Raw genomic sequence first — 27921 nt, 5'->3', positions numbered from 1 at the left:
GATGTATTCATACTCCATTTTAGAACCCTATTAATAAATTCAGTGAGTAAGGTTTTGTCTGAATTCAGAATATATATTTGGTAATATCACCTATTATCCAATATAAATCATTCCATTATGAACTGTTCAGTTCTAGTTTGTAGTCATCAGCTATGCCACCAATATAATACTGTCCAGTACAGATAATTATGTTTTCTTTAAATCTTGTTATTGTAGGATTCTCAATTCAGTTTAACTTCTGCTAAAAGGTATCTTCATTCTTTAATGTGACTTTGAAAAAAAACTCATTTTTCCTTAAGCCTATAATATAAATTTTAATGATATCTAAAACAACTGTATTTCTGGTTCAAACACTGATATTTTAGAAGATACATACACAAATATACACTCATACCTGCTCTTTCATGTACATATGCCACAGATCAAAACAAAAGACCAAATTTTAAAAAATGCTAAACCAGCCATATAAGAAATTATTTACATTTCTAAAGTTTAAGCTGTACATATGGAAATTTTAATTGCATTGCATAAGCATGAAAATATTTTTGCCTATTCGAAAGATTTCAGTTAAGGATACACATGAATTAATTTATTTATAAATTTCAGAGAATGTAGCAATGCTACAGAATTATCTGATGCATTTATAGAGGTAATTGGCGAAATTCTGCAGACCACAGTTGATGGATTACATGTTAAGAAAAAATATATAAAATTAAAGAATAAGAGCCGCAGTGGCTCAGGCTGGTAGTCCTGGTGCTTGAGGAGTCAAGTCTCCATGTTCGAGCCCAACCTGGGCAACATATAAGACCTCCTATTCATTAAAAAAAAAAAAAAAAGAAGAAATTTTATTTGTATGAATCATTCAAGAGACCTAGGATCTGACTAATAACAAATAACTACATAGAAGATTTGCTTTTTAAGATAGCAAAATGCCAAATGCCATTAAAATCTTCATGGGCTCTAACTGCCATTGCACTACAGAAGGCGATCGTGCAATATAATCCTTTTGAAATAGCTAGACACCACATATGGTTTTTTAGATTGGTCACAATTATCTGCCTAGAAGTCTGGGATCTGGGTCTGCTTTGTGAAGTACACAGTAAGTAAAATACTTAGATTATTTTTTAAATGTAGGATGCTAAATTTAAGTAGGAACTTTAGAAGTTCCCTAGAGGAGTGAACTCTGGCTTCAAGGGACTGAGTGGCCTAACCAAAGTCACATATCAAATCAGTAGCAGAGCCCACATTTGGTGCTGTGTTTGTAAGTGCTAAATACGTGTTATCTTTAATCTTGACAACTATACAGGGGAGATAACTTCCACAAGCCTAGTCAGTCACGGTACAGTCAAGGTTTGCAGCCAGATGTCTAACTCCTAAGCTAGCATGATCTAAAAGATAGAAAATGGCATCTCTACTTGCACCGACATAAAAGCACCAGTCTTCAATTGGAGCCAGAATGTTTAGTTTTCAAATTCAGATGATAAATTATTTATTTGGAATTCAGTGAAGAAAGCAAACGAGAAAAGGAATAATTTAGGAAAGGAATAATTTAGCCCAGATTTCTTGGTATAACCAAACAAAATAAGGCTTTTAAAAAGGTGAAATGAAATAGAAAAAAATAAAAAATTGTTAAAAGGGAGTCAATACCTCTTTTCTCTTTACTGGTTATTGTTAAATAGGCAGATCACTATTTCCATAGAGATAAGCAATTATTGCCATAGAAACTGTTAAACTGGGATTGTATTTTATATTCACACAAACTCACAGTAACATCCTTGTAGTTCCATTGAAGAGCAAAATTGAAAAGAAGGCATACAGTGTAACTGTACTAATTTCAAATCATTGCACCAAAAGCCAATAAAAATCAGAAGTAATATTTTATAAAATTCAAAACTTGCTTTCAATTGACTTTAGATTTCATCTTTCTATTTATGTTTATTGGTGTGAATCTATCAGATTTAAGGAGTTTATCTCAAAAATAACAATGAAGTCAGCTAGGTAAAACCTATAATTCCAAGATCTTTCATATACAAGGTCTCCAAGTAAATAGAAAGCTACTTGCTGATTTCCCAAATGGTCTTTTTGCTCAATCCTATTTTTAAAAACATTTTTCAATTAAAGTCCTCTGAAGATCTCTTAAACTGAGACAAAGCACCAACCCCTTTATGTAACACTTATTTTTATGCAACATTTCCTTCCCATGGGCACACAGGTCATCAAGAACTTTTTTTTTTGTAACTCAAGTTCTTTACAGAAAAAAAAAAAAGACTGTTAGCACAGTGGCTCACATCTGTAATCCTAACACTTTTGGAGGCCAAGGCAGGACGATCTCGTGAGTCCAGGAGTTCAAGACAAACCTGGGCAACATGGTGAAACCCAGTCTCTACCAAAAATACAAAAATTAGCCTGGTATGGTGGTACATGCCTGTAGTCCCAGCTACTCAAAAAGCTTGGGCAGGAGGATCACTTGAGTCCCAGAAGTGGAGGTTATAGTGAGCTGAAATCACAACATTGCACTCCAGCCTGAATGACAGATTAAAAACTTGTCTCAAAAAAAGGAAAGGGAAGGGGAAAGAGAAAGAGAAGGAAAGGGAGAGAGAAGATAAAACAAAACTCAAAACTCAAACCCAAAATATCTGTGGCTAGGTCTACATCTTAACATGTAAGAAACTCTAAAATTCTGAGAGAGAGAGAGAGAGAGAGAGAGAGAGAGAGAGAGAGAGAGAGAGAGAGAGAGAGAGAGAGAGAGAGACAGAGAGAGAGAGAAAGAAGAGAAGAAGAGAAGAGAAGAGAAGAGAAGAGAAGAGAAGAGAAGAGAAGAGAAGAGAAGAGAAGAGAAGAGAACTCAAACCCAAATGCTTGTGGCTATGTCTATGGGTTAACATGTAAGAAACTCTCTTTGTAGCAGTAATACCTAGAAATACAACTAACAAGGAATGTAAAAAAACTCTTCAAGGAGAACTACAAACCACACCTCAACGAAATAAGAGAGGACACAAACAGATGAAGAAACATTCCATGCTCATGGTTAGGAAGAATCAATATCATGAAAATGTCCATACTGCCCAAAGTAATTTATAGATTCAACACTATCCCCATCAAGCTACCAATGACCTTCTTCACAGAACTGGAAAAAACCACCTTAAACTTCATATGGAACCAAAAGAGAGCCTGTATAGCCAAGTCAATTCTAAGCAAAAAGAACAAAGCTGGAGGCATCACATTACCTGACTTCAAACTATACTACGAGGCTACAGTAATAAAAATAGCATGGTACCGGTACCAAAACAGAGGTATAGACCAATAGAACAGAACAGAGGCCTCAGAGGCAACTCCACACGTCTACAACCATCTGATATTTGACAAACCTCACAAAAACAAGCAATGGGGAAAGAATTCCTTGTTTAACAAATGGTGTTGGGAAAACTGGCTAGCCATGTGCAGAAAGCAGAAACTGGACCCCTTCCTGACACCTTACACTAAAATTAACTCCAGATGGATTAAAGACTTAAACATAAGATCTAACACCATAAAAACCCTAGAAGAAAATCTAGGCAAAACCATTCAGGACATAGGCACAGACAAGGACTTCATGAATAAAACAGCAAAATCATTAGCAATAAAAGCCAAAATAGACAAATGGGACCTAATGAAACTCTGAACTTCTACACAGCAAAAAAACCAAAAAACAAAAAAACAATCATTAGAGTGAATTGGGAACCAACAGAATGGGAAAAAATTTTTGCAATCTATCCATCTGACAAAGGGCTAGTAACCAGAATCTACAAAGAACTAAAACAGATTTACAAGAAAAAAACAAGCCCATTCAAAAGTGGGCAACGGATATTAACAGACACTTTACAAAAGAAGACATATATGAGGCCAAAAACATATGAACAAATGCTCATTATCACTGGTAATTAGAGAAATGCAAATCAAAACTACATTGAGATATCATCTCATGCCAGTTAGAATGGTGATCTTTAAAAAATCTGGAGACAGGCTGGGCATGGTGGCTCAAGCCTGAAATCCCAGCACTTTGGGAGGCCGAGGCAGGTGGATTATGAGGTCAAGAGATCGAGACCATCCTGGTCAACATGGTGAAACCCCGTCTCTAATGAAAATACAAAAAATTAGCTGGGCACGGTGGTACGTGCCTGTAATCCCAGCTACTCGGGAGGCTGAGGCAGGAGAATTGCCTGGATCCAGGAGGCAGAGGTTGCGGTGAGCCGAGATTGCGCCATTGCACTCCAGCCTGGGTAACGAGCGAAACTTCATCTCAAAAAAAAAAAAAAAAAAAAAAATCTGGAGACATCAGATGCTGGAGAGGATGTGGAGAAATAGGAACACTTTTATTCTGTTGGTGGGAGTGTAAATTAGTTCAACCATTGTGGAAGACAGTGTGGCATCCCCAAGAACCTAGAAATGGAAATTCCATTTGACCCAGCAATCCCATTACTGGGTATCTATCCAAAGAATTATAAGTCATTCTATTATAAGGACACATGAACAGGAATGTTCATTGCAGCACTGTTTACAATAGCAAAGACTTGGAACCAACCCCAGTGCCCATCAATGATAGACTGGTCAGGGAAAATGTGGCACATATACACCATGGAATACTATGCAGCCATAAGAAATGATGAGTTCGTGTCCTTTGTAGGGACATGGATGAATCTGGAAACCATCATTGTCAGCGAACTGACATGAGAACCGAAAATCAAACACTGCATGTTCTCCCTCAGAGGCAGGTGTTGAACAATGAGGACACATGGACACAGGGAGGGGAGCATCACACACTGGGGTCTGTGCAGGGGGGAACTAGGGTAGGGACAACAGGGGGTGGGGAGTTGGGGAGAGATAACATGGAGAGAAATGCCAGATATAGGTGGTGGGGAGGAAGGCAACAAACCACATTGCCATGTATGTACCTATGCAACAATTTTGCATGTTCTTCACATGTACCCCCAAACCTAAAATGCAATAAAATATATATTTAAAAAAATATAAGAAGCTCTAGAATTCTTGGCCTGTATTCTCATCAGAAATCTTAGTTTTTGAAGTCATAGTTTTCTATTTGAGGACATCTTTCACAATTTATGTCCAGTATACAAAAATATACCACTCAAGCATATATCTTTATCTAATCACTGTCTCCATTATATTCATTTCATTCTTTAGTCCTTAAGCTCTTTTCTCATACCTTGTAGAGCTACAGCAGAAGGCAGCTTTTCCTCTGCTTTTCTTATCCATGTTCCCAATGCTGCTGCACATTAATGTACATTCTATATATCATTCATTTCCAACTTAATTCTGTGTGACCTTCTTAGGGTTCTTTAGACTATGAACATTTTCTTAGTAGGTAAAAAATCCAAAAGAAATTATGGGCCTTAGAATGAAAGGTTTGGCCCTCTATTTATGCCCTCTCTCCTAAACAGTTGCTGAAGGGATGGAGAGTGCAGGAGTAACAAGTAAGTTCACATTTCATTATCTAAGATACGGTGTAAAAGATTTATTGAAAGGTTAACTTATGTATTAGCCAGAAAAACAATTTTAAATTTTTTAACAAAGTCGATACATATTAAGTATATGAGTATAAAAGAAAAAAAAATGGTCAGGAGTTATTTTATCTTGATGTAGAAATGTAGAACATGTGAATATGATTTCCATAGAGTCACATAATAAAAAAATTACAATGAAGTTCATTATATAACAGAAGTAGGTGAGAGTATGATTGGCTGAGCAAGATATGAAACAAATCTTTAACTTTCAATTACCAAGATGCAAAGGGAAAAAAAATGCACCCACTCTGATTGGGATGCACTGATGTAGGACAAATTATGTGGGTGCCCTTCTCCCCTAGGCAGAAAGGGTATAAAGAGTAAATAGTATTATGAATATTTGTGAAAACATTAATTTGGGGAATGCTACAAAATATAAAGAATGCTGTAGCAAAACTTTTCTTAGAAATCTTGAGAAATAAAAGTGGGAAAACAAATACAAATACTTTTCTTTACATTGTACTCAAAAAGTACTTGTGAAAGAAGTTCAGAAGTTTAGGGCTAGAAATTGGCATAATACATGATAATATAGACAGTTTAGGGCATTTGTATTACTCAAAAAAAGAAAGAGTATGAACAGTGTTTTTAGGTTTTTCCAGGACAAGAAGCATTATTTAATACGGAGACCATGAATAAAATTGTGTGTTTGAGAATGGCTGTCTACAACAGATAAGTTTAGAAATATTATATTACTATTTTTTTCACATCAGTTAACTTCTAAAAGACTGCAGGACTGTTGATAAGTTGAAACATCATAACATGCTCAGTGTTTTCTACGTTAAGGTCCAGGGTTACAACTATGAGAGTAGTTCTATTAGAAATAACATTTGTAAAACTGTAGAGATAAAGATGTTTTGCAAATGTATTTCCAACTTAGATGATAAACTTCTATGTATTCTTAAGTTTTTATTAAAAAAAAAAGAAAATAGTTTTCAAAATAATGGAGCTGATTAATTTCCTGCTGGACTTGGTTAAGCCTTAAGAATTCTATTCTTGGCTGGGTATGGTGGCTCATGCCTGTAATGCCAGCACTATGAAAGACTGAGGTGGGCAGATCACCTGAGGTCAGGAGTTCAAGACAAGCCTGACCAGCAGGGAGAAACCCCCTCTCTACTAAAAATACAATAAATTAACCTGTCATGGTGACACATGCCTGTAATCCCAGCTACTCAGGAGGCTGAGGCAGGAGAATCACTTGAACCTGGGAGGCAGAGGCTGTGGTGAGCTGAGATTGTGCCATTGCATTCCAGCCTGGGCAACAAGAGTGAAAATCCATCTCAAAAAAAAAAAAAAAAAAAAAGTTATATTCTCAAGGTTCCATGACCCTATAAATAGAAGAAGAAACACAAAAATGGTAGGGCAAGTAGAATTTATTTCATTTGTTAGCTGGCAACCAATATGAGGTGTAGTTTTACAAAGTCATTTTAATGAACAATTTCATTCTGGCTTTGGCCCAAGGATTTGTATGGGATGACAGAATGCTGATGGCTTCTAAGGATAAAATTACTCATTCTCTTTGAGAACAGTAAAAACGAAATGGGCTTAAACCACAGGAGCAAGGATTTGGGTTCAACTTAGGAAAGATGACATATTTTTAAGAAGCCAAAATAAAACTGCTTTGAATTCTAAACTTTGCAGGCATTCAAATAGCTGCCAAAATAAATTTTTGATATAAATCTGTCTCGCTTCTGTAGTTGGGTTGGAGATGCAGTGGAGACATTTCCTTGTGCTATCTTTCTTCCATACGCCATTTCTAACTATTAGTAAGCTCTGTCAGATCAACTACTAAAATATATTCAGCATCTGACTCCCTTTCACTATTTCCACTGTTACTCGACCCAAACCTCTGTTGTCCCATCTGGCCTATTGCAGTAAACACAGCACTGCTCTTCCTATTTTCACTCAAGCCCCCAATAGTCTATTATAATATCTCCATTTCTTAGTCAGAATGATCCTTTTAGTAGCAACATGATCTTTTTAGTAGCACCACATGTTTTGGTCCCCTATGGACCCGATATGTGATGGTAGTCACAAAATTTTAATGCAGCCGAAAAACTTCTATTGCTTAATATTTGCTATACTATATATTTTGCCATTATTTTAGAGTATACTCCTATTGATGAAAAAAAAGTTAACTGTAAAAAAGCCTCAGACAAATCCCTCAGGAGGCATTCTGGAAGGAAGTCCTGTTATCATAGAAGACAACAGCTCCATGCGTGTTATTTCCCCTGAAGACCTTTCAGCTGGACATGATCTAAAGGGAAGACAGTGACACTGATGATCCTGAGACTAGGAAGGGTCTATGCTAATGTGTGAATCCGTGTCTTGGGTTTAACACAAAATAAACATAAAAATCTAAAATTAAAAAAATTAAAAATAGAAAAAAGTTTTATAGAATAAAGACAAAAAGAAAGAAAATATTTTTACAGATGTTCAATATGTTTGTGCTTTAAGCAATGTATTATTGCAAGAGTTCAAAAGTTTCAAAAAGTTTATAAAGTTAAAGAGTTGTAGTTAGCTAAGGTTAATTTATTATTGGAAAAATATTTTTAAAATAAATTTAGTGTAGTTTATGAGTACAGTGTTTATAAAGTTTACAGTAGTGAATAGTAATTTCCTAGGCCCTCACACTCACTCACTACTCACTCACTGACTCTTGAAGAGCAACTTTAAGTCCTGTAAGTTCCATTCATGGTAAGTGCCCTGTGCAGGTGTACCGTTTTTAATCTTTTATATCAATTTTTTACTAGAGCTTACCTATGTTTAGATACACAAATATTTACCCTTTTGTTATAGTTGCCTACAGTATTCAATACAGTAACATGTTTTGCAGGTTTGTAGCCTATGAGCAACACGCTATATACCATGTCGCCTAGATGTGTAGTAGGCTACACCACATAGGTTTGCGGAAGTGCATTCTATGATGTTCACACAAGAAAACAGTCTAAGGATGCACTTCTCTGGATGTATCCACTTAGTTAAGTGACAAATACTTGTTAAGCACCTTGCATTTCTTTCAGACCTCAGACAAACTCCTTTTACAGTTTCACTTCTCACTCCCTTTCTGACTTCATTTTCTCTCAAAACTCCTCCCTCAGCTATTTCAGCATTGGTGGTTTTCTCCAGTTCCTCCAATACATGAAGCACATGAGCACATCATGGCCTTTGTACTTATTGTTTCTTCTGTCTGAAGTGTTCTGCCCCTACATATCACTGCATCTCATGCTCTAAAGGTTCAAGTCTACATTCAAATATCACTTTGCATATGAAAGGTCCTCCCTGGTCACCCTCCCTGAAATGACACTGCTCTCTTGACTTGTTAACCGCTCACCCTGTCCACTGCTTTACTCCTCTTCCTAACAATCGTAACCACTGGACGTGTTTGATGGCATTGATTTGACATCTATATGTCTAATACAAAACATAAATTCCATGAGAGCAAGAAGTTTGTCTAATTTGTTCACTGAGAAATCTTCTAGGAAAAAACATGGCACATATTTACTGAATCAATGTCTGAGACCTCCTAAAGCTGATTAAATCCATGAATCATTAGCAATCTATTATACCAGCACTAGGGAGGACCTCACCCTGGGGTTCAATTGTGTGCAAGAAAGCCCATCACACACCTGGGCAGCTTGTCTTGCTTGCTCCTAAGAGGGTCTGATATGGACTTTCACATTGTCACCTCCTCCAGTGCTTCCACCCCAACCATGTGAAATTAGAGGATCCTAGTAAATACCGTGAGATAATTCCTATTAAATCAGAAGCAATTAAAAAAAAAAAAAACTCCATGGCTGCATATCAAAGTTAAAAACTATGTTTGAACTATTTGTTTTCTCAGGAAACCAGTAAGTTAGCACAATAAAGAAACAGATATTTTTAGTTGTATTTTTTTTTTTCCTGACCTACAGAAAAACACCCACTTGCTTCAGGTGTTTAGCAAGGGTGGTAAAGAGCCAGAAGGCAGAGACAGAACTTAACACATTTAGACTCAAATCTGGCTGACTAAACCGACGTCAGGTGCTACAAATAAACATACCAAAAACAAAGTTAAATTGTGTTTTTTTTCAGGCGTGGTGTCAACAGACTACAGATGTCTCATTTTTAAAGAAAGGAAGTTAAACAAGAGATGGGGATGTGTGAATCACAAAATTAAGCAGTAATAGAAAGGAAAATAAGCCTAGAAAGAGAAGCCATGTATTTTATAATTATATTGCCAGACTGAAAGTTGGTTTCTTTATCAGAGAACAAGATATTCTACCATATGAATGATTAAGTTTGCCAGTGGATATAAGAAAGAACATAGATTTGATGTTGATGTAAAGGCACTGACTGCACAGAGAATGGAGATGTCAACATGGTATCACACCATTATTTAGGTTGAATTTGGATTCATTTCAGAAAACATCAACTATGAATGTTCATTCTGAAAAACCTAATATTTAATATTTTCTAAACCAAGAAGAGACACTGATATTTAGCTTTTTGAAGCAATATATCTTACTTTAATATTTTCAAGGCACTAGCCATATTGGATTACCAGATAACTAAATTGATACATTGTAGATTCTTATATCTGTTAGGGTTTGTACATCAGAATAACTTTTGAAATCCATTACAACTAATAATTATAGCGTTCTGTATTTGAAGATCTTATTTAGCCTAGGAATCATTCCCTTCTTATTTGATATTGTCAGCATCAAATAATTCCCAAGGAACAGTTGTGAAAAAGCTGTAAGTGGGTGTAGCCACATTCATCTATATAAAGATTACTGTATCAAAATGTTAAGAGGGTAATCAATTGAAACCACATAAAGAGCTTAAAAATTTAGATCCTGTTCACTGTGTCTGTACTTTTCCTTGAGAATTTTCATGTTATAGAATTGATGATCCCATAAGATTTCTCTTAACTCTCATTTTACTAGCAATTAATCATAAGTAGAGTGACCAATTTGCAAAGTTATCTCCAATTTATTAATTATATGACACTGATTTTATATCATCTTGTCCTGGAACTCCTAATACCCACTATCTCTAACCATTATTCCTCTGACACCAACTCTGATTCTTTCTTTTTATTGGAGACATCACCTTATGTCTCTTCTATCTTATTATTATATCGATAATTGAAAAAATGTTATGGCTTCAACTATCACTTTTATGCAGTGGATCACCAAACGTGTATTTATAGATTTGACTTTTCCAATAAAACTCAAGATTTCACTTTCTTTTCTTTTTTTTTTTTTCTGAGACAGAGTCTCACTCTGTCACCCAGGTTACAGTGCAGTGGTGTGATCTCTACTCACTGCAAGCTCTGTCGCCCGGGTTCAAGCGTTTCTCCTGCCCCAGCCTCCTGAGTAGCTGAGATTACAGGTACCTGTCACTTCGCCCAGCTAATTTTTTTTGTAGTTTTACTAGAGATGGGATTTCACCATCTTGGTCAGGCTGGCCTTGAATTCCTGACCTCGTGATCCACCTGTCTCAGCCTCCCAAAGTGCTAGGATTACTGGCATGAGCCACTCACCACACCCGGCTTTTCATTTTTTCACTTGGAGGTTATACTTGTCTAAATATTAATATGTTAAACATACTCACAAATGTGTGTTGAATGAATATAATCTTAATCCCTCCTTTCTTTCTCACACCCCCGTCAGTTATGGAATCCTATCAATTCTAGTCTCAGACAGTATCTCAAATTCATACCCACATGTCAGTTCCTATTCTTACCACCAGCAATTCCTGTCTTCTTTGCCTCCTTCATGAATTACCATTAAAAGCCTTCCATCTACATTTAGACTATGTTTATGGTGTTTCCCAATTTCAATCAATTCTATTTTCTGATCTTACATATGTTCTACTGAAGTACAACTCTTATCAGGTCAAGCTTCAGTGATTCTCTCTTATCTTTATAATTCAGAACCATGTTTCAACATGCCTTTCCAATTTCATTTCACTTCCTTCACTTCTATACACGTGTTCTTATTAAAAGAGGCACCTTTTTCCCCAAGCACAGTTTCAACTTTGACATCTCTATATCGTCTTTGCTAACAGAATGTTCTGCACTGTAACCATCTATTTGTTACTCACTCTTCTTTATGTTGACTTATCAATATTCCAGCCATTCTTCAAAGCTACATTAAATGCTTTCTTCTCTAAGAAGTTTTTCTTGGTCCTTACACAGAACATATCTTCAAGAATAAAGCACTAACATTTGGCTTACATGACACATATGGAGGTGTATTTGATGTTTATTTATTTATGTAATTCTTTTATGTCTACAACGAGACTGCAATTTTCTTGCAGGCTAGAAGATTAGTCCTTTATTTTAATGACCCGAATCGTTTAGCAAAGGCTTTTCTTACAGTAAAAAAGAAATTCTTTTTGTCTTTACTTAAACAGTCAGTGGGCCAGTAACATATGATTCATCACTGATCTTCCTCAAATTCACGCCAATGAATACAATTCTAGTTGTAGGTTCAAAACTAATACAATTAATTTCTAAATAATAGAATATTCTTATCGATAAAAGTAAATGTTATATGCTACATGAGGTTATTGTGAAAAATAGATAAGTGGAAATATAATGAAAACTCTACATCACACCACTGAGACTTTAGACAAATTATTAGAACAATATAGTCCCATTAACTTGCCTTGTTATTCTAATTATGTCAGATGTTATATGTTCTATTTTGTATTTGGAACCGCAAACAGCTGGACTTCAAAACAATGTATTTTTATCCTTGTCAGGGCTTCATGTTATTTGTTTTATGCTATTACCTCAAAAGAAATCCAAATATTTGCAAGTCATGAGTTTAGATTTATCCTTTGATTATATTTTAAACTGTAGCTAGTGTAAAAATATTAAAGGAATGAACAGTATCAAGAAAAAGAATGATTAGCAAAGCACAGAGGATGTGAAGAATAAAAAATGGGAGCAGATTTATTTGGGAATTAAAGTTTCCAGAAGGCTTTTCCAATAGGAGTTTCAGGAAAATAAAAGGGGAAATAAGACTGCAAGGTACCTAAGGAAATATGTTTAGAGGGAAAGTATAAAAAGTAAGTTGAAATAAATCTTCAAATAATATTTTCATTGAAGAAAATAACTTTCTCTCTTGCTGAAAAAATAATGTTTTAAAAATATCTCATATTAAATAATATAAAGATATGACCCTCCAGACCTAATTGATACTAATACATTTTTAAAATTATTGATATATTGAAAAAGTCACATGCTTTTCCTTAAAGAAAAAACACTTACCTATGCAGATATTTAAAACATTTCAAATATATTTTTTTAAAAAAGATATATTGAAAATTCAAATCTTTCATATACATTTATATATTCATTTATGCAGTAATCATATAAACTAGCAGAACATTTAGTCTTAAGTAAATGCTCATTAACTCATGTATTACAACTTTCATGTCATATACATATTCAAAAATGAAAACTAAACATTCTATTGAAGCTTATTTTATAAGCTCATTGGTTTAAAATCTTGGTTTGTAGACTATTTTCTTCCAAACCTCTGTTAAACGTTTTGAGATTATAAATCTTTTAAGAAACAGATAAAAGCTATGAACATACTCCCTACAAAAATGCACATGCATGCATGTATACCAAAATGTTCATAGAATTTTTTTATCATATAAGAGCATTTCATTTATCAAAAGCTTATATAGGTGGGGACATTTTTCAGAAAAAAAAAGAAGTTTTAAACTTTTTCATTTGAACTATATTTGAAGAATGTTTTTCTAAAATGTGTCACTCCTTTTTCTGAGATTTTAATCAGATTCTAGGAACTTTTACCTTGATGAATTAAGGCCATCCTTTTAAATATGAATTATTGTCCTAAGTCTTAGAACTAACACTTTCAAAGATGAGACATGAGGTATAATTTCTTTGGGAAATGACAATAAAGAAAAAATATTTCTTTTTTATTATTCTTCCAGCATTTGATCTATTCTATTTGCTATATATGTGCCTCTAATAGCGCTGCCCCTGCTTCCAACTCATTCTATCTAATCCAGTAACTGGAAAACAGAAATGCTGAAACAGTATTTAAAGTTGAAACAAAATAACCTATTAGTTCTGAGAGGCTTTTATTAAATTGCATGGTCTTTTTGGCATTTATTTTTGACTGTTTAACTCTTTCTTCAGGAGTTTACTATCTATAGTCTAGAAAAGTGAGGTAGCTATGCATATAGGCTTTATGAAAAAGTAGTTCATAATCTCTCTAAAATGCATTATGATTTTTGAAGTTCTTTTAGTCTTAATACAACACATTTTAAAGAAAAAGGCCGTAAGGAACAAACTTTCTTAGTTACCTAGTCTCTATTTGTCTCTCACATGCTGTGTGCATGCCTGTGTTCCTGCATACATATCTGCTCAGTATAATGAGCAGACTTTTGGATAATTAATATTAGGTTGTAAGACAGAATGAGGGCCAACTCACATGTTTCACAACTTTCTACTGTAAAATAGTCTCTGCGCATGTCCATGCTAAAAAACATTGGAAATATCGACAAAATATTATAATGTTTTATATACATAGTATCAAACTGGATAACATAAAAATATTAATAGTAACTGATCATTATTTGTATTACTTAATTTGATACTAGTGTATACAATTTGGAAAACTTCTGAATATTATGGAGCACAGCACTCAGTTCTAGTCACCAAATTACAGTGTCCATCCCTGGGCTAGTATTTGAGGAAATCAACAATAAATAAGACCTTTTTTGGATAGTCAGTATAAATAATGTTTAGAATTTTTACTCACAGAACACAACGTTTAACATGAAAAATTTATGCTATATAAATAATTAGAAGGCAGAACAAGGTAAGATGGATGACGATATAGGACGATACTGACTTTATTTGCAGCATTTGATGGCTTGGAGTTATGCTTAATATACCTTTTAAAGTTTAATTACATTTATGGGAAGAAGGAAAACCTAGATTACATAATCTTATTGCAAAAATATGCACAACATTTTCAAATATACAAACTTGGTAAGTCAAAGAAACTAAAGATGAATAAATGATTGCAATTTATGGACATTATGAATTTTTTATACCAAATAATGCTAGTGCAATAGAAAATGTGATATGTTGTGATTCTGAAACATAGAGCCAAATTAAGTTTAAATCCAAATTTAAGTTTTCTAGACTCTGAGATTTGCTTTGTTTTTTACAGTTATTTTTTCCAAACACATTCTGCACAAATGCCACGTATTGATCTGATCCACCTTTTAATTAGCAATGCCTTTTAGAATTAGATGTTAACATTTACAAAAAGAAGAAAACAATAGTTCTCTATTTTTCTATCTCATTTTACTCAAATTCCTTTACCAATGGTCCAATCTGCCACAAGACCCTTCATAATTCATTTCCCTTCCCTTAGAAAAGTGGTTCCGGCTTGAGCAACTAGCGTTTCTAGACTCTTTAGATTCCTTCCATATACCTTAAAACTCATAGCTGTGATTGCTAAGCCTTTTCTACAGACATGGTCTACCTTTCCTACAGACTTTCTTTCCTTTATCTTCCCAGCCACTTTTATAGTGGACATTTAATTGAGAATTTCTCTGATTTCTGAATTTATCCTTCAACAAAGATAACATCTTTGGTCTCTTTTTACTCTAATTGTCCTTAAGAAGGAACAGTTTACTCCATTACTGAGCTGGCAACAAGCTGCTGGACGCTCTTTCTTGAAAAAGCCTGGGCCCTCCAACTGGCTCAGAAGGTGCATTAAGATGTTAAACTCACTGATAAGGCCTGTGCTGCATGAAGAGAACATATGGGCTCCAAAATATCTCCTGACTTTTGAAGTCTCCATTACACAGTCTTTCCTCAAGTGAAGAATATTACGAATAGTTAACTATAACCTATTGTAATCTGAGGTCACCCTGGTGGAGATATCTTAGGATAAAATGAGTCCCTGCAGGACTTAGGGACCTTCAGAAGAAATTAAATATAAAATGAACCACTAAAAGCCTTAATAATAAAAAAAAATTACATTCTCTACCAGTTGAACTTCCCTAGTTAATTCTCTTACCAAAGTAGGTCTCTTCCTGATCCAGAAACTAAAGCTTAAATATTTGTGAATACTAATAAAGGGCAAAATATGTTTATGTAAACACATTACTATGGATAGTTCAATGGTTTTTATGTGAAGACTATTAAAGTATGACAAATGAAAGAAAATAATTCTGAATCACAGTAACATCATCAGAAGGAGCTTTAAAGAAATGAGAAAACTCTAAGCCTATACCAATGTAATGTATATCATTAAGAAAGGTATTTCTTTGTTCTTGTTAATTTTTAACCACAAAGACAAATACGTCATTTGGTTAATATAATGATTGCTGCATTACAGCATCCATTACAGAGGGACCTGGGAGACCCACCACGTACTGGAAGATATTCAGAAAAAACTGCAGTGGCAGCAGTCGCACCATCATCTTAACCCTGGAAAGTATTCTTGAGTGTTCCACCACACGCAGATTCAGCAGTGAGAAAGTAATTAGATCAAAATTACTAGTACGTACACACACACACTTTTATAACTATATTGGATAGTGATGAGCATTTGGCAGATGAAAAAATACATATTATCCTACATACACACATGAAGATACACATAAACAGGCCTACAAGCAGAAATGCATGAAGATAAATACAACTATATGTGTGTGTACATATATATATATACAATGTAATGTGTTTAGACCCATCTAAAATTCAGATACCAAGTATTAGAATTATATTTGCTTACATAAACTTAAATATATGAATAACAGATATTGCACTTGGAAATGTATGGCGCAGATACTTGCAATTTTTTTTATTATTTCAGAAAGATTTGGGGGGAAAATCCTATTTCTTACCTACATTTCCAGTCATTAAGTATGAATTCTGAAAGTCCATCATCCCCATTCCAACAATGTGTATAAAATCTTCAATCACCTGCATTAACTCTATTGAGCCTGGATAAATCTAGAAAAATAAGCAAAGGTTAGATGGAATAAAAAAATCTATACATACAATGGGATATATAACTGAATTTTTTAAAACCTATATGAAAAAACAAATGAGCTTCATTTTACTTGAAAAAAACTTCAGCTGGCAATAGCAGTATTTTTTAAATTAATAGTTGAGAATGATAGCATATGTCACATGGGAGGAACTTTGGAAGTAATATGATGTGCTGATCAATCCCTCATAAATCTAAGAAAACTCAAAATATCTAACAGAATGTCTCCTCAGAAAATACATGACTTTACTTTTGATGGGCTCTATCACTTAAATATAACAAAAATGTAGGACAAACACTGAAATTGGGCCTTTTACATGTTTAGCTTGGTATCTATATGAGGAACACAGGAGGATAAACAATTATTATTGCCACAATGAAGATATTTACAAACTTTTAAGTTATGGTGTAATAATAAATATCTTGAGAGAAACATTTATTTTTAATAATTATAATGTCCACTATAAGAATACTGTCAATAATTATAGGATTACAAAAATATTAACAGTTCTAGTGCTTGTGCTTTACATGTCCACATACAAAACACACCTATAGAATCATTACACATATTTTTGGCAAGAGGAAGAAAGAACTCAAGAAGGTTAAACAGCATACATAAGGCCACATTGTGTCTTTAATGGTGGCTGAGCAGTATCTACCTATCTAACTGTTCATCTATGCATCTATCCATCCATCCTACCTATCTACCTAAAGGAACATCTGCCTCCATGGCCTAAGTGTTTTTTTTTCAACATCATGGCATCTCACACAGTACAAATAGATGAGTGTGTTTTGTTTTATTGTTTGTTTGTTTTTAGGCAACCTGATGATGGCAATAGTTGGTAGTATTTGGAACGTAAAGGCTGTTGAAAAGATCACAGGAATTTTAGCGTGTATAACCCATAAAGCTTAGAGAGTCTGCCGGCATTATATAACCATTTTAGAGCAAAAAACGTTTTGAAGTCAGGCTAATTTCTTGTGGCCACTCAGCAACACTGTATTTTCTAGCCATTAAGAATTAAGTGGATTAGAGAGTTCTAGCTGCTTTGTAACTGCAAAGACTAGTGCAGAAAACGAAAAGACATTCTGAATAGGAGAAAAGCATACAGTAAGAGCTGGAAAGGACAGCAGGCACATGTGTATTTCAAAGTGGCTTGTGGCTGTGCCCATCTAAATACTGGACAGCATATTTACTTACATATATTTGAAGACATGAACGATGGATATTATACTTAGACATGTATTGCTGAGATAGTTCCCATTTTTAATTTTAGAAAGATTTGGGGGATAAAACCTGTTTCTTAGCTTGATTTTTAGTCATTAAACATGAATTATGAAAGTCCATTATCCCACTTCCAAGAATGTGCATAAGATTTTTGTTATCGCCAAGGCTTCCTGCTACTACTGTATTTTCCCCCATCTTTGTGTAGGTGTATATATATATATATATATATATATATATGAGTATGTGTAGTGAAAGGATAAATACAAATGAAAATAAGAGGCTTAATTTTTGCTGCTGAAAATGAGGGAAGAGACTCTCCCTCCCTCAACCCCACTCTCTTCTCCCTTTTCTCAGAGAATTTACTTTTGGAAAACTAGTAATTGTTAACACTCTTTCTCTTGGAAATGCATGCCAATGTATTTAAAGGCTAAATAGTCTCCTACAGCTTAAAGATCCAGGAATGTCTCTCTTTCAAAGGTAAATATACAAAAACATAGTGCCCCTCTTTCTCAGTTTTCTAAAGGGTAGAAGCCTAACTTAAGAGGCCTCTTGAATTTTGCTTTAAGTGGCAAAATTACCTCCAGTCATAAAGATACAAGGAGGTTATTTATCTTTGAATAAGGTCAATTAAGTAACAAGATGGTCACCGTCAATTACCAAGTGAATTTAGGATGAACTATATGTGACAAAAGGTGCTCTTAGTCCTCTTCAGGACTAGTTACTTTTTATCTTGAGGACACTCTTGGCTATGTAATAGGGTAAGGTTTCTTTCTGTCTTTGTGGTCTCAGCAGATTGCCTATGATACACATTACATTCTGATTCACTGCTTATTCAATAATGAACGTGTTTTTGTTCTCTTCTACCTCCGTGGAGAGTTTCTTTTAGGTTGGCTAAAGGTTTTGTTTTTAATTATATTTCTCCAACTGTAGCCAAATGTTATAAAGCAGGTTATAAAATGTTGGCAAACCTTTTCTGTTCTCAGATAGTAAATATTTTAGGCTTTGCAGGGCACGAGGTCTCTGCTGTCAACTCAACTCTTTTCTTGTTGCACCAAAACAGCCATATATAGATCGTATGTAAATGAATGGGTGTGGCTATATTCCAAAACATGATTAACAAAATAAGCCTCAAGCTGGATTTGGCTCACTGGTCGCAGTTTGCATTTGCTCTAGAGACATTTGAATTTTAAAAATAATAAAGAAATATTGAACATAATACATGACTCAAATGGCTTGTCTTGACTAAACTGGATTTGTCAACTCCAGTCATATGGGTAGAGTGTAAAGTAGCGCTATATAAAAGTGCAGTTTTCTTTTTCACATTAGTATACTATGTTTTTAGTAGGATGCTTTATCTAAACATAGTTTTATCCTTCATTACTGTAGCTGATGGGTAACAAATTATGAAATGACTGCCCAAAAGAGTAAATTTTATTTACAAAAACATTCCAAAGTCAATAGCCACCATTTTACTCAGCTTGTTTTCCAAATGCACACAGAGTTCTGTTTTATATTTACTTTTGTTGAGTCTATTACTCAAAAATAAAGAGACCCACAAGGATTATCTTTGGTAGATTTTAAACAGCACCTATTTCTGTGAAGTTCACCCTTTGTGTTACAAACTCAGAGACCCATTCACCACATGGCTGCATTTATGAAACCACCTTGAGTAAAAGCTACATAACAGGGTTGGTTTATTATTTTTTTTTTTTGGTTTTAAATCATTATTTTAAAAATAGCATTAAGGATTATTATTACTGGAAAAATGTTTTATGTATAAGAATATAGCTAAAAATCCCAAGGAAGTAGATGGATTATGAATTCAGGATTTTTCATTGACAAGAAGTTCTGCCACCATTCATTATTTGTTAAAGTTGGGCCCTCAAAGTAAATAACAGCATCTGATAAATTGCAGTCTTGCTTTAAATAGGATATTATATATTTCTTCTAAATATATCCATAATTAATAGTCTCTAGCATTCTAGAAAGATGTACTTAGCCTCTACAGCTGTATTCTAAGGAAAGACACCATCTTCTTAGAATGAGGTTGTTCTCTAGAAGAGAGCCAAGGACAAATATGTAACTCAAATTATAGGTTTAAAATCTTAAACTAAGGGGTTATTTTTTTCTGTCTATGTCCAGGTGTATGAAATTTGTACCTGATAATGAGGCAGATCCACACTGGACCATTTTTAGAGCTCCTGTCATAGTAGGATAAAGGGCATGCTTTACTTCTGAAGATCCTGAATATGATTATAAAGGGAAAACCTGAATGAACCTCAGTTTTGTTTTTTTTGGTCTTATTTTTAATAGGAGTCAAGTAGAAAACCTAAAGAGGTTTAATATTCAGTTAAATTAATTTTGCATAGAATTTTAAAAACATAACTTTTCTCTCTTTCTAGACTTCTAAACCACTTTTCCTGCAATTTAGAGGAAAAAAATTAGTCATTGTATATCAGTTAGGATACCACAAATGGTAATGCAAGGTATTTATAAAAAATACCCAAACCAATAAGGTCACTGGCTATACAGATAAAGCATAACACAGAGATGTTTTAAAAATCATAATATAATTTTTGGTGAGGCCTGATTTTTACAATTCTTGGATTTGAATAAAAATTAATCTCTCTATGATCCATATTATATTTAATATTGCAGTAAATGCAAATGGTTTTATTAGTCAAAACTCCATAGTTTCATTTGAAATATGTACTTTTAGATGTCCTGTTTTTCCCATGTTCTGTAGACAGAAAAGGAACTTACTGGTTTGGCATTTAATTATTACACATTATATCCTTAAAGTTTTAATTTGCTTAAACTTGCTAGGCTTTTTTTCACATGTATAAGTATTCCAGACTGATAGGGTAAAGATCATTTGCTTCCTCAAAAATGACTAGGATATAACCTAGACTGACGTAAAAATCTCTCTTTTTCCTGAAATAGCAAGCCATTAATTTAGTCACATTTTTTTTTTTTTTTTTTTTTTTTGAGACGGAGTTTTGCTCTTGTTACCCAGGCTGGAGTGCATTGGCGCGACCTCGGCTCACCGCAATTCTCCTGCCTCAGCCTCCTGAGTAGCTGGGATTACAGGCACAAGCCGCCGTGCCCAGCTAATATTTTTTGCATTTTTAATAGAGACAGGGTTTCACCATGTTGACCAGGATGGTCTCGATCTCTTGACCTCGTGATCCACCCACCTCGGCCTCCCAAAGTGCTGGGATTACAGGCTTAAGCCACCGTGCCCGGCCTTAGTCACATATTTTTTTACACTTTGTTTAGCCAACTTCCTTTTAAGTTCTGAAAAAAACCCATCCTTACCTGTTGTGCATCTTCCCATTTTTCCTTGTTTTCTTCATCTAGAAGGTTGCTAACTATTTGAAAGAAGTTCTGTAAATTAAATTAGATAAAAGGTTTAATATTACATGAGAGAATTATACTTTTTAATACCATCTATTTGAGTTGACTACTTGGTAAAGGTATAGATACTCTGCAATATTGCTTTATGACCTTAACATAATATTCTGGAAGATCTCTGCGGATACTTTTTCAGCACCTTAATTCTAGGATTTTTTAAAACTTCATTTCTGTACCCACAGAAGAGGTCAGAATAGGGAAACACTTTCACTCACAATTATTTGTTCCATTATAGTCTCTATCTTCCACTCTGTAATGTCATTGTGTAATTATTCCATATAAGTTTAATCCCGTCTGTAAAGAAAGTCATTGGTATTTGTTCTGTTACAAGTTGTCCTGTTAATTGTGAGTTGTGATTGTTACTTGCACTGTTGTTTCAAAGAACACTCCAGTAAGACTATAGGCAAAATGGAGGCAAGACAGGCTCCCTCAGTTAAAATCTTGACTCTACCCTTCCTGGCCTCTGTACTTTTATAACTACCTATTGTGCATATTAAATAAAATGTTCTAAGTTCCTGGCATATCATATATGTTAAGAGCACAATAAATCTTAGCTGTTTTCAAATTATTACTCTATGCACTTCTGCCTTTTGCCAGCAAGCCAACATGGAAGAACGAATAGACATGTCTCATCCTTGTCATCATTCTTGTCTCTAACTGTTGAAGACCTATTGCTTTATCTTCACCTGGCAGTACCCAATGGTTTTAGGTTTTCCCTGTCCATGCAGGCAGGTCCATTTTGATGTTCATATTCTATTCACCATGGACACACTGACAGAGAGCAGGGCTCTGTTCAGTTCAGTTTTGTGAGTGCTTATTTCACATATGAAGGATTTTTACCAGAGACTTGTCTGTTTTTTCGCACTACACTGTATTATCAAGACACAGGAACCGGGAGAGAACAACCAGGGTGCTTTTGAAGATGAGCTATGACTTGGGGGTCACAGGAGACCTGAGAAGTGTAAAGGAAAGATACGACATTTATCTTCAGCTACATAGGCAGTGGTGGCTTGGCTGCGTTCTCAGAACCCATCTCTTCTGACTCTGTGTAGGTTAGCAGTAGCACTGCTTCATACTGATACATTAACTTAGACCAGACTCCCTTGAGGGTGGAAATAATCATAACCTGTTAGTCTCATCAGTCTTCCTTCCTATCTAGCTTCTCAAAACAGGCATTTGCACTAATTCCAAACTCACCTGGGTGTTATTAAATGAAAAACAAAGCTGCTTCATTTCCTCTTCTCTTGTGGTTTGAAGCTGTTAGTATCTATATTTAATTGCCCTATTTGTGCTATTTATTTTAATAGTTCCTGGCAATCACATGAGTTGAAACATGGTTTGAGTCATAACATCTATAAAAGTTACAGAATATTTTATGCAACTCTTAAAAAAATGCAAGTCTGTTTTAGACTCGTTTTTCAATTCATTTAACCTTTTTGTAATACGAGCCATTTTTTTCCCACTTTAAATTTCCTGCTTCAAATGTTAACATTTGAAGGGCTTAGTCCATTGAGGTGTAACTCTACCTATGGGCAGAAAGAATTAACCTTCAGAGTTCTCCAATTGCCTATGGCTGGTTAACTCAGTAGGGGACATGGTGCTAATGAGGCAAAAGTTGCAGGTTTTATCCCTGTACATGCCAGTTAGCTGTGCTGAGGTCCATGACCTCGGTCTGCATTCTAACCCCTGCCAGCTTTCATAGAAAATGCATGCTGCTGCTAACAAGAGGCACCAAGAGAACAGGAAGCAATTTGTGCAACTGCATCTCCTTTTCTGAAAAAAACTTTTCACAAAGCATGTTTTGCTGACAGTGGGTCAGTGACTCCTTGCTGTACATGAAAGCCATTGCACACACAAAATTCCTTGATGAAGGCAATAAATTCAGAGTTCAGTTTTTTTTTTTAAAATCAACAAAGGGCACAGATAAAAAACACAAATTATTAAAATATATGTTGAACCAACCCAACGTAGAGTATAAGAAGCAGTTTGTACTGTTCTTCAAGGCCAAGAAATGTGACTCTGCTAAATCGGAGAGGGAAGGCAGTACAGAATAAAGTTATTTGATCTCGCTATTGATTAGATTTTGGAACAATCAGTGGGTAGTGCCTTGATTAATGCAGTCCATGTAGGAACACAGTGAGCTAAGTCAGAATGTCTCAAGCAGTGGGGCAGCATTTATAGGGAGACTAAGTCTTTCTTGTTCATCAGTGTATCCTCAGAGCATAAAATGCCTTGCTCATGGCAGATATTCAGTAAAGTGCTAAATATAAAAAAATTAGGTTGCACAATCAGTACATCTCAGAGTTTCCTTTTTTTCCCTCTATTTTTTCAACTTAGTTTTAGACTCAAGGGATACATATGAAGGTGTGGTACCTGGGTTTACTGAGTGATGCTGAGGCTTGGAGTATGAATGATCCTATCACCTAGGTACTGAGCATAATATGCAGTAATCAGGCTTTCAGCCCCTTCCAGTCTCCTTTCCTCCCTCCCCATTCTATCAGTCCCTGGTGTCTATTGTTGCAATTTTTGTGTGTATGAATACTCAATATTTAGCTCCCACTTATAAGTGAGAACATGCAATATTTGATTTTCTGTTCCTGCATTAATTTGCTTAGGATAATGGCCTCCAGCTGCATCCATGTTATTGCATAGGACGTGATTTCATTATTTTTAATGGCTGTGTAGTATTCCATAGTGTACATGTACCACATTTTGCACCTCAGCTTTCCTAATAAGATTCAGCACCAGTTCTTTCAGCTGACCTTGCTCTAACTTGTCTGACACATAGAATAGATATATACACACACATATTATATATGTAAATATACACATACTAATACCTACTGCTTATATATATATATACTCACGTTGACATTTGCTAAACTATCAGGCTGATAAATAGAACCAAACCTAACAGAACTGTACTTTGAAGAGGGGACTCATGACATTTCAGGCCCCCAAGACTGAATTTTCAAACAAAGTATGAAGCTGCTTCTGTGGAGGCAGAGCCACTGCTTGCTAGTGTTATTTTAAAACTCCATTAATGGTAATAATCTTTCTCTTTTGATGATTTATGGATCAGGTCACTTATGTCAATCCCTAAAATAAAAAGGTCAACATCTTACAGTAGGTTTTCTCTCTCTCTCTCTCTTTTTTTATAGTCAGCCCTGATCTCCATGACCTATACTGATTTGAAAAACTGAGTGTCCTTGGCAGAATGGGAGCTGCTTGGAACTTGAATGGGGCAGACCCAGTTTGACATTTTCCCCATCAATTATTAACTCTACGGTTATGGCAGATGTTGCCTATCTATGCTTTATTTCTTTAATCTGTAATACAGCAGTAATAATAGTTACCTGGCAGAGCTGTTGTGCAGCTTGAAGTTAATTCTTAGCACAGTACCTGATGCATAGTAAGTGCTTGATATAAGGCAGCTTTATGATTTTATTCTCTTTTTGTTATATATTTTTATGACTGGCTGCATGATTTGTATTCATTGCCACATTATGGCAAATATGCACTTGTAATTCTGATATAGAATTTCCCAACCAATAGCATTCTCCTCTATCTCTTAATGTCTCTTCCTTTCTCAGCAATATGTACAGAACAGAACTGATTAATTACTAACTCTGGGGCACACAGTTTGTTCAGCAGAAATCTCTTCTTTCAAAGAATGTTCTCCGCGGGGAGTGGGGTTCAGGGTAGTTATTATTAAATACCTACTATGTGAGAGGCACCATGGAGAATGGTTGTAGTACACAGAGGTCAAAGAGGCATGATTATTCTTTCTTTGCAGGAACTATTACAAAAATCAGGGCAGTAAATGTATGCTCTATAAAGAGAAGCATAAATCCTTCTGTGGCATTCAAAGTAGAGGCCCTAGATTTGGCTATATGAGACAAAAAGAACACTTTATTTTATGGAAAGCAGTAAAAAATTCTGTTTTTACTTCTGATTGGCATCCACTTGGCAGATTTCTTATGGATTATACACAATTTTTTATAAATATCCTAAAATATGTCTTAGCATTTTGCTTTTGCTGAATTCCTATTTCCATGGAAATAGAGTTGTAGATTAGGCTAGTGATTTCAGAAGCAGGAAATGTACCCTCCTCCATCTTAACTGGTAGCAAAATTCTTGGACACCAAGGGACAAAGACAAGCCCTAAGAGGCAGACTAAATAAGGTAGACCTGAAGGTTTGAAAGAATTATAGTGACTCTGACTAGAAATGTAGGGGGAATTATTAGAAAGGATTAACAGAAAACAAGAAAGCAGGGATAAGCCATTAGGATAAGGATGCATAACATAGAATAGATCCTTGATCCCCAACCTAGAGATCAACTAGTTGATGGTTGCAAGGCCATGTGTGATCCAGCCACTTCCTGACAACTTCATCTTACACTATCCTGCTCCATACTCTATTTATACACCAAGTCTATTAGACTGCTTCATGCATCCCACACTCTTTTCTGCCCTGTCTGTAGAACTGTTTCCATGCTGTTTGCTTTCTTGGACTGTTATTCTTTCTGTTCTTTACTCAGATAACCTTTCCTCATCCTTTATGTACAGATTTATATGCAATTTCCTCAAAAAGGCCTTATCAGATCATCACCTACCCCCCAATTATACAGGGTTTGATATTTTATTTTTCTCGTGGTTCTGTGTGATCTTTTTTTGAAGTATATAGCATTTTAAAGTCATGATTTACTTGTATGAGATTGGTTTAGGGCTTTTTCCTCTACTAGTTATAATTGAGTTACTTCTATTTTGTTCATTCTTGTGCCCCCAGTGCACATCAGGCACAGCAGCATGTAAATACTCAAATATTTAAAACTGATGAATTACATGTCCACTGTGTGTAAGAAAATGGGCTCGGCATTCATGAATTTTTTTTAAAAAAATAAAAAAGGTTTATATCTAATTTGCTGCCTCTTTTTCAAGTCAACACCCTCCTCTTCCATTGATGCTTTTAATAGTACCAGGGCTCTCCTTATGCCCAGGGAATGAGAGATGACACTTATTTTTACAGATAAGAAAGCTAGTTATCTTGGTAAATATGGGATCAAATCTTCTTACAGCATCTGAAGACTCAACATCATCCTTGAACACAAACACATACTTTAGAGGAGTTGCACGACGACAGGAAGAAGCTCTGGATATTCAAACCTGGTTCTTAAATTCACATGCAGAAAGAAGCAAGGAAGGAGCCTCCTCTTCCAGAAACCCATGTACTCCATAAACCCAGTTCATCCTATGCCAAACACAGGGAACCCTCCCTATGCATCACTATCCTTACCCTGATCCTGGCAAGATGCATTTAATAGTACAAGTGCTGCTTTGTTCATCAAAAGAATAGCATAAAGAAAGTTATACAAATATCAGCCAGACAGTAAAGTCAGGGGGCTTTAGCAAGAAAAAAATGAAGAAAGAGATATCACTAGAAAGCATTATCAACATCAAAATAGTAATTATGAAGGCCTAAACGAGAGCAGTGGATGTGCCAATGGAACAGCAAGGAAAGGTATACAAAATACTTAAGCAGAAATGTATTTCCTTATTCATTCAAATAGTAGTTATTAAATGCCTTTTCTATATTTGGCTGTTCTGTTCTAAGTGCTGCGAATATGACAGTAAACAAGATATATTACTTCCCTCGCCGAATTCATGCTCTAGTGGGTAAAGAGAAGTAAAAGTAAACAAATGCATTTAAAAGGATGATTTCAGACAGTGACTGCAACAGTTTGAATATGATGCCTCCAAAACTCAGCTGTTGCCAACGTGATGTTATTAAGAGTTGGGGGCCTTTAAAAGGTAATTATGCCACGAGGACTCCTCTCTCATGAATGGAATACTGCCCTTATAAAAGAAGTTTCCTGCAGTTTTTTCCAACATACCCTTCTGTTTTCCACTATATGAGGATGCAGGGTTCCTCCCATCTTAGAGAATGCACAACAAGGCACCTGCTTGGAAGCAGAGAGCAGCCACAACCAGACAAATGAATCTGCCATCAGTGCCTTGCTGTTGGAACTTCCAGCCTCCAGAACTGTGGGAAATACATTTTTATTCATTATCAATCACCCAGCCTCAGGTATTTCATTATAACATCACAAAGGGACTGAGACAGTGATACAAAAACAAAACAGGTTATAGGAATAGACTAAATAGGTCAGCAAGGTGTGCGTGTATGTGTGTGTGAGACAGAGGAGAGAGAGAGAGATTACTTTAGATTGGATAGTCAGCAGGAAAGACCTTTCTAAGAAGGTGACATTTGAGCTGAATATGGAATAAAAAGCAAAAAAAGAGACAGCCATGCAAAGACCTGAGGAAGGGAGTTCCAGAAGGGAGGAGAATGTTCAAATTCCCTGGGTAAACAGCAGTGTGAACAAGTTCAAGAAACAGAAAGAAAGATAACATAACTAGCTGAATAGGGGACTGGGTGAGGTGAAGGGATAAAAATATTCTAGAGAACACATGGACACAGAAAGGGGAGTACTAAACACTGGGGTCTATTGGGGGGAAAAGGGGAGGGCCAGTGGGAGGGGGAGGTGGGGAGGGATAGCCTGGGGAGAAATGCCAAATGTGGGTGAAGGGGAGAAGAAAAGCAAAGCACACTGCCATGTGTGTACCTACGCAACTGTCTTGCATGCTCTGCTCATGTACCCCAAAACCTATAATCCA

At 35.3% G+C, this 27921-nt stretch overlaps 1 protein-coding gene across 7 annotated transcripts in view; it reads right to left on the bottom strand.

The window, feature by feature from the left end:
- ADGRB3 (adhesion G protein-coupled receptor B3) overlaps positions 1 to 27921 on the bottom strand; it is a 771381-nt gene that overhangs the window by 376210 nt on the left and 367250 nt on the right. For all 7 annotated transcript variants that reach the window (XM_078369486.1, XM_002746712.7, XM_008994633.5 and 4 more), the window contains 2 exons: positions 21147 to 21215; positions 16458 to 16566 (listed from right to left, as the gene is read on the bottom strand). In XM_078369486.1, coding sequence (XP_078225612.1) covers positions 16458 to 16566; positions 21147 to 21215 — 178 coding nt within the window. The remainder of the gene's footprint in view (positions 1 to 16457; positions 16567 to 21146; positions 21216 to 27921) is intronic.

This window comes from Callithrix jacchus, chromosome 4, assembly GCF_049354715.1.
Source record: "Callithrix jacchus isolate 240 chromosome 4, calJac240_pri, whole genome shotgun sequence".
NCBI lineage: Eukaryota > Metazoa > Chordata > Mammalia > Primates > Cebidae > Callithrix > Callithrix jacchus.
The sequence above is the reverse complement of the archived record's forward strand: the minus strand, read 5'-3'. Positions and strand labels throughout refer to the sequence as shown.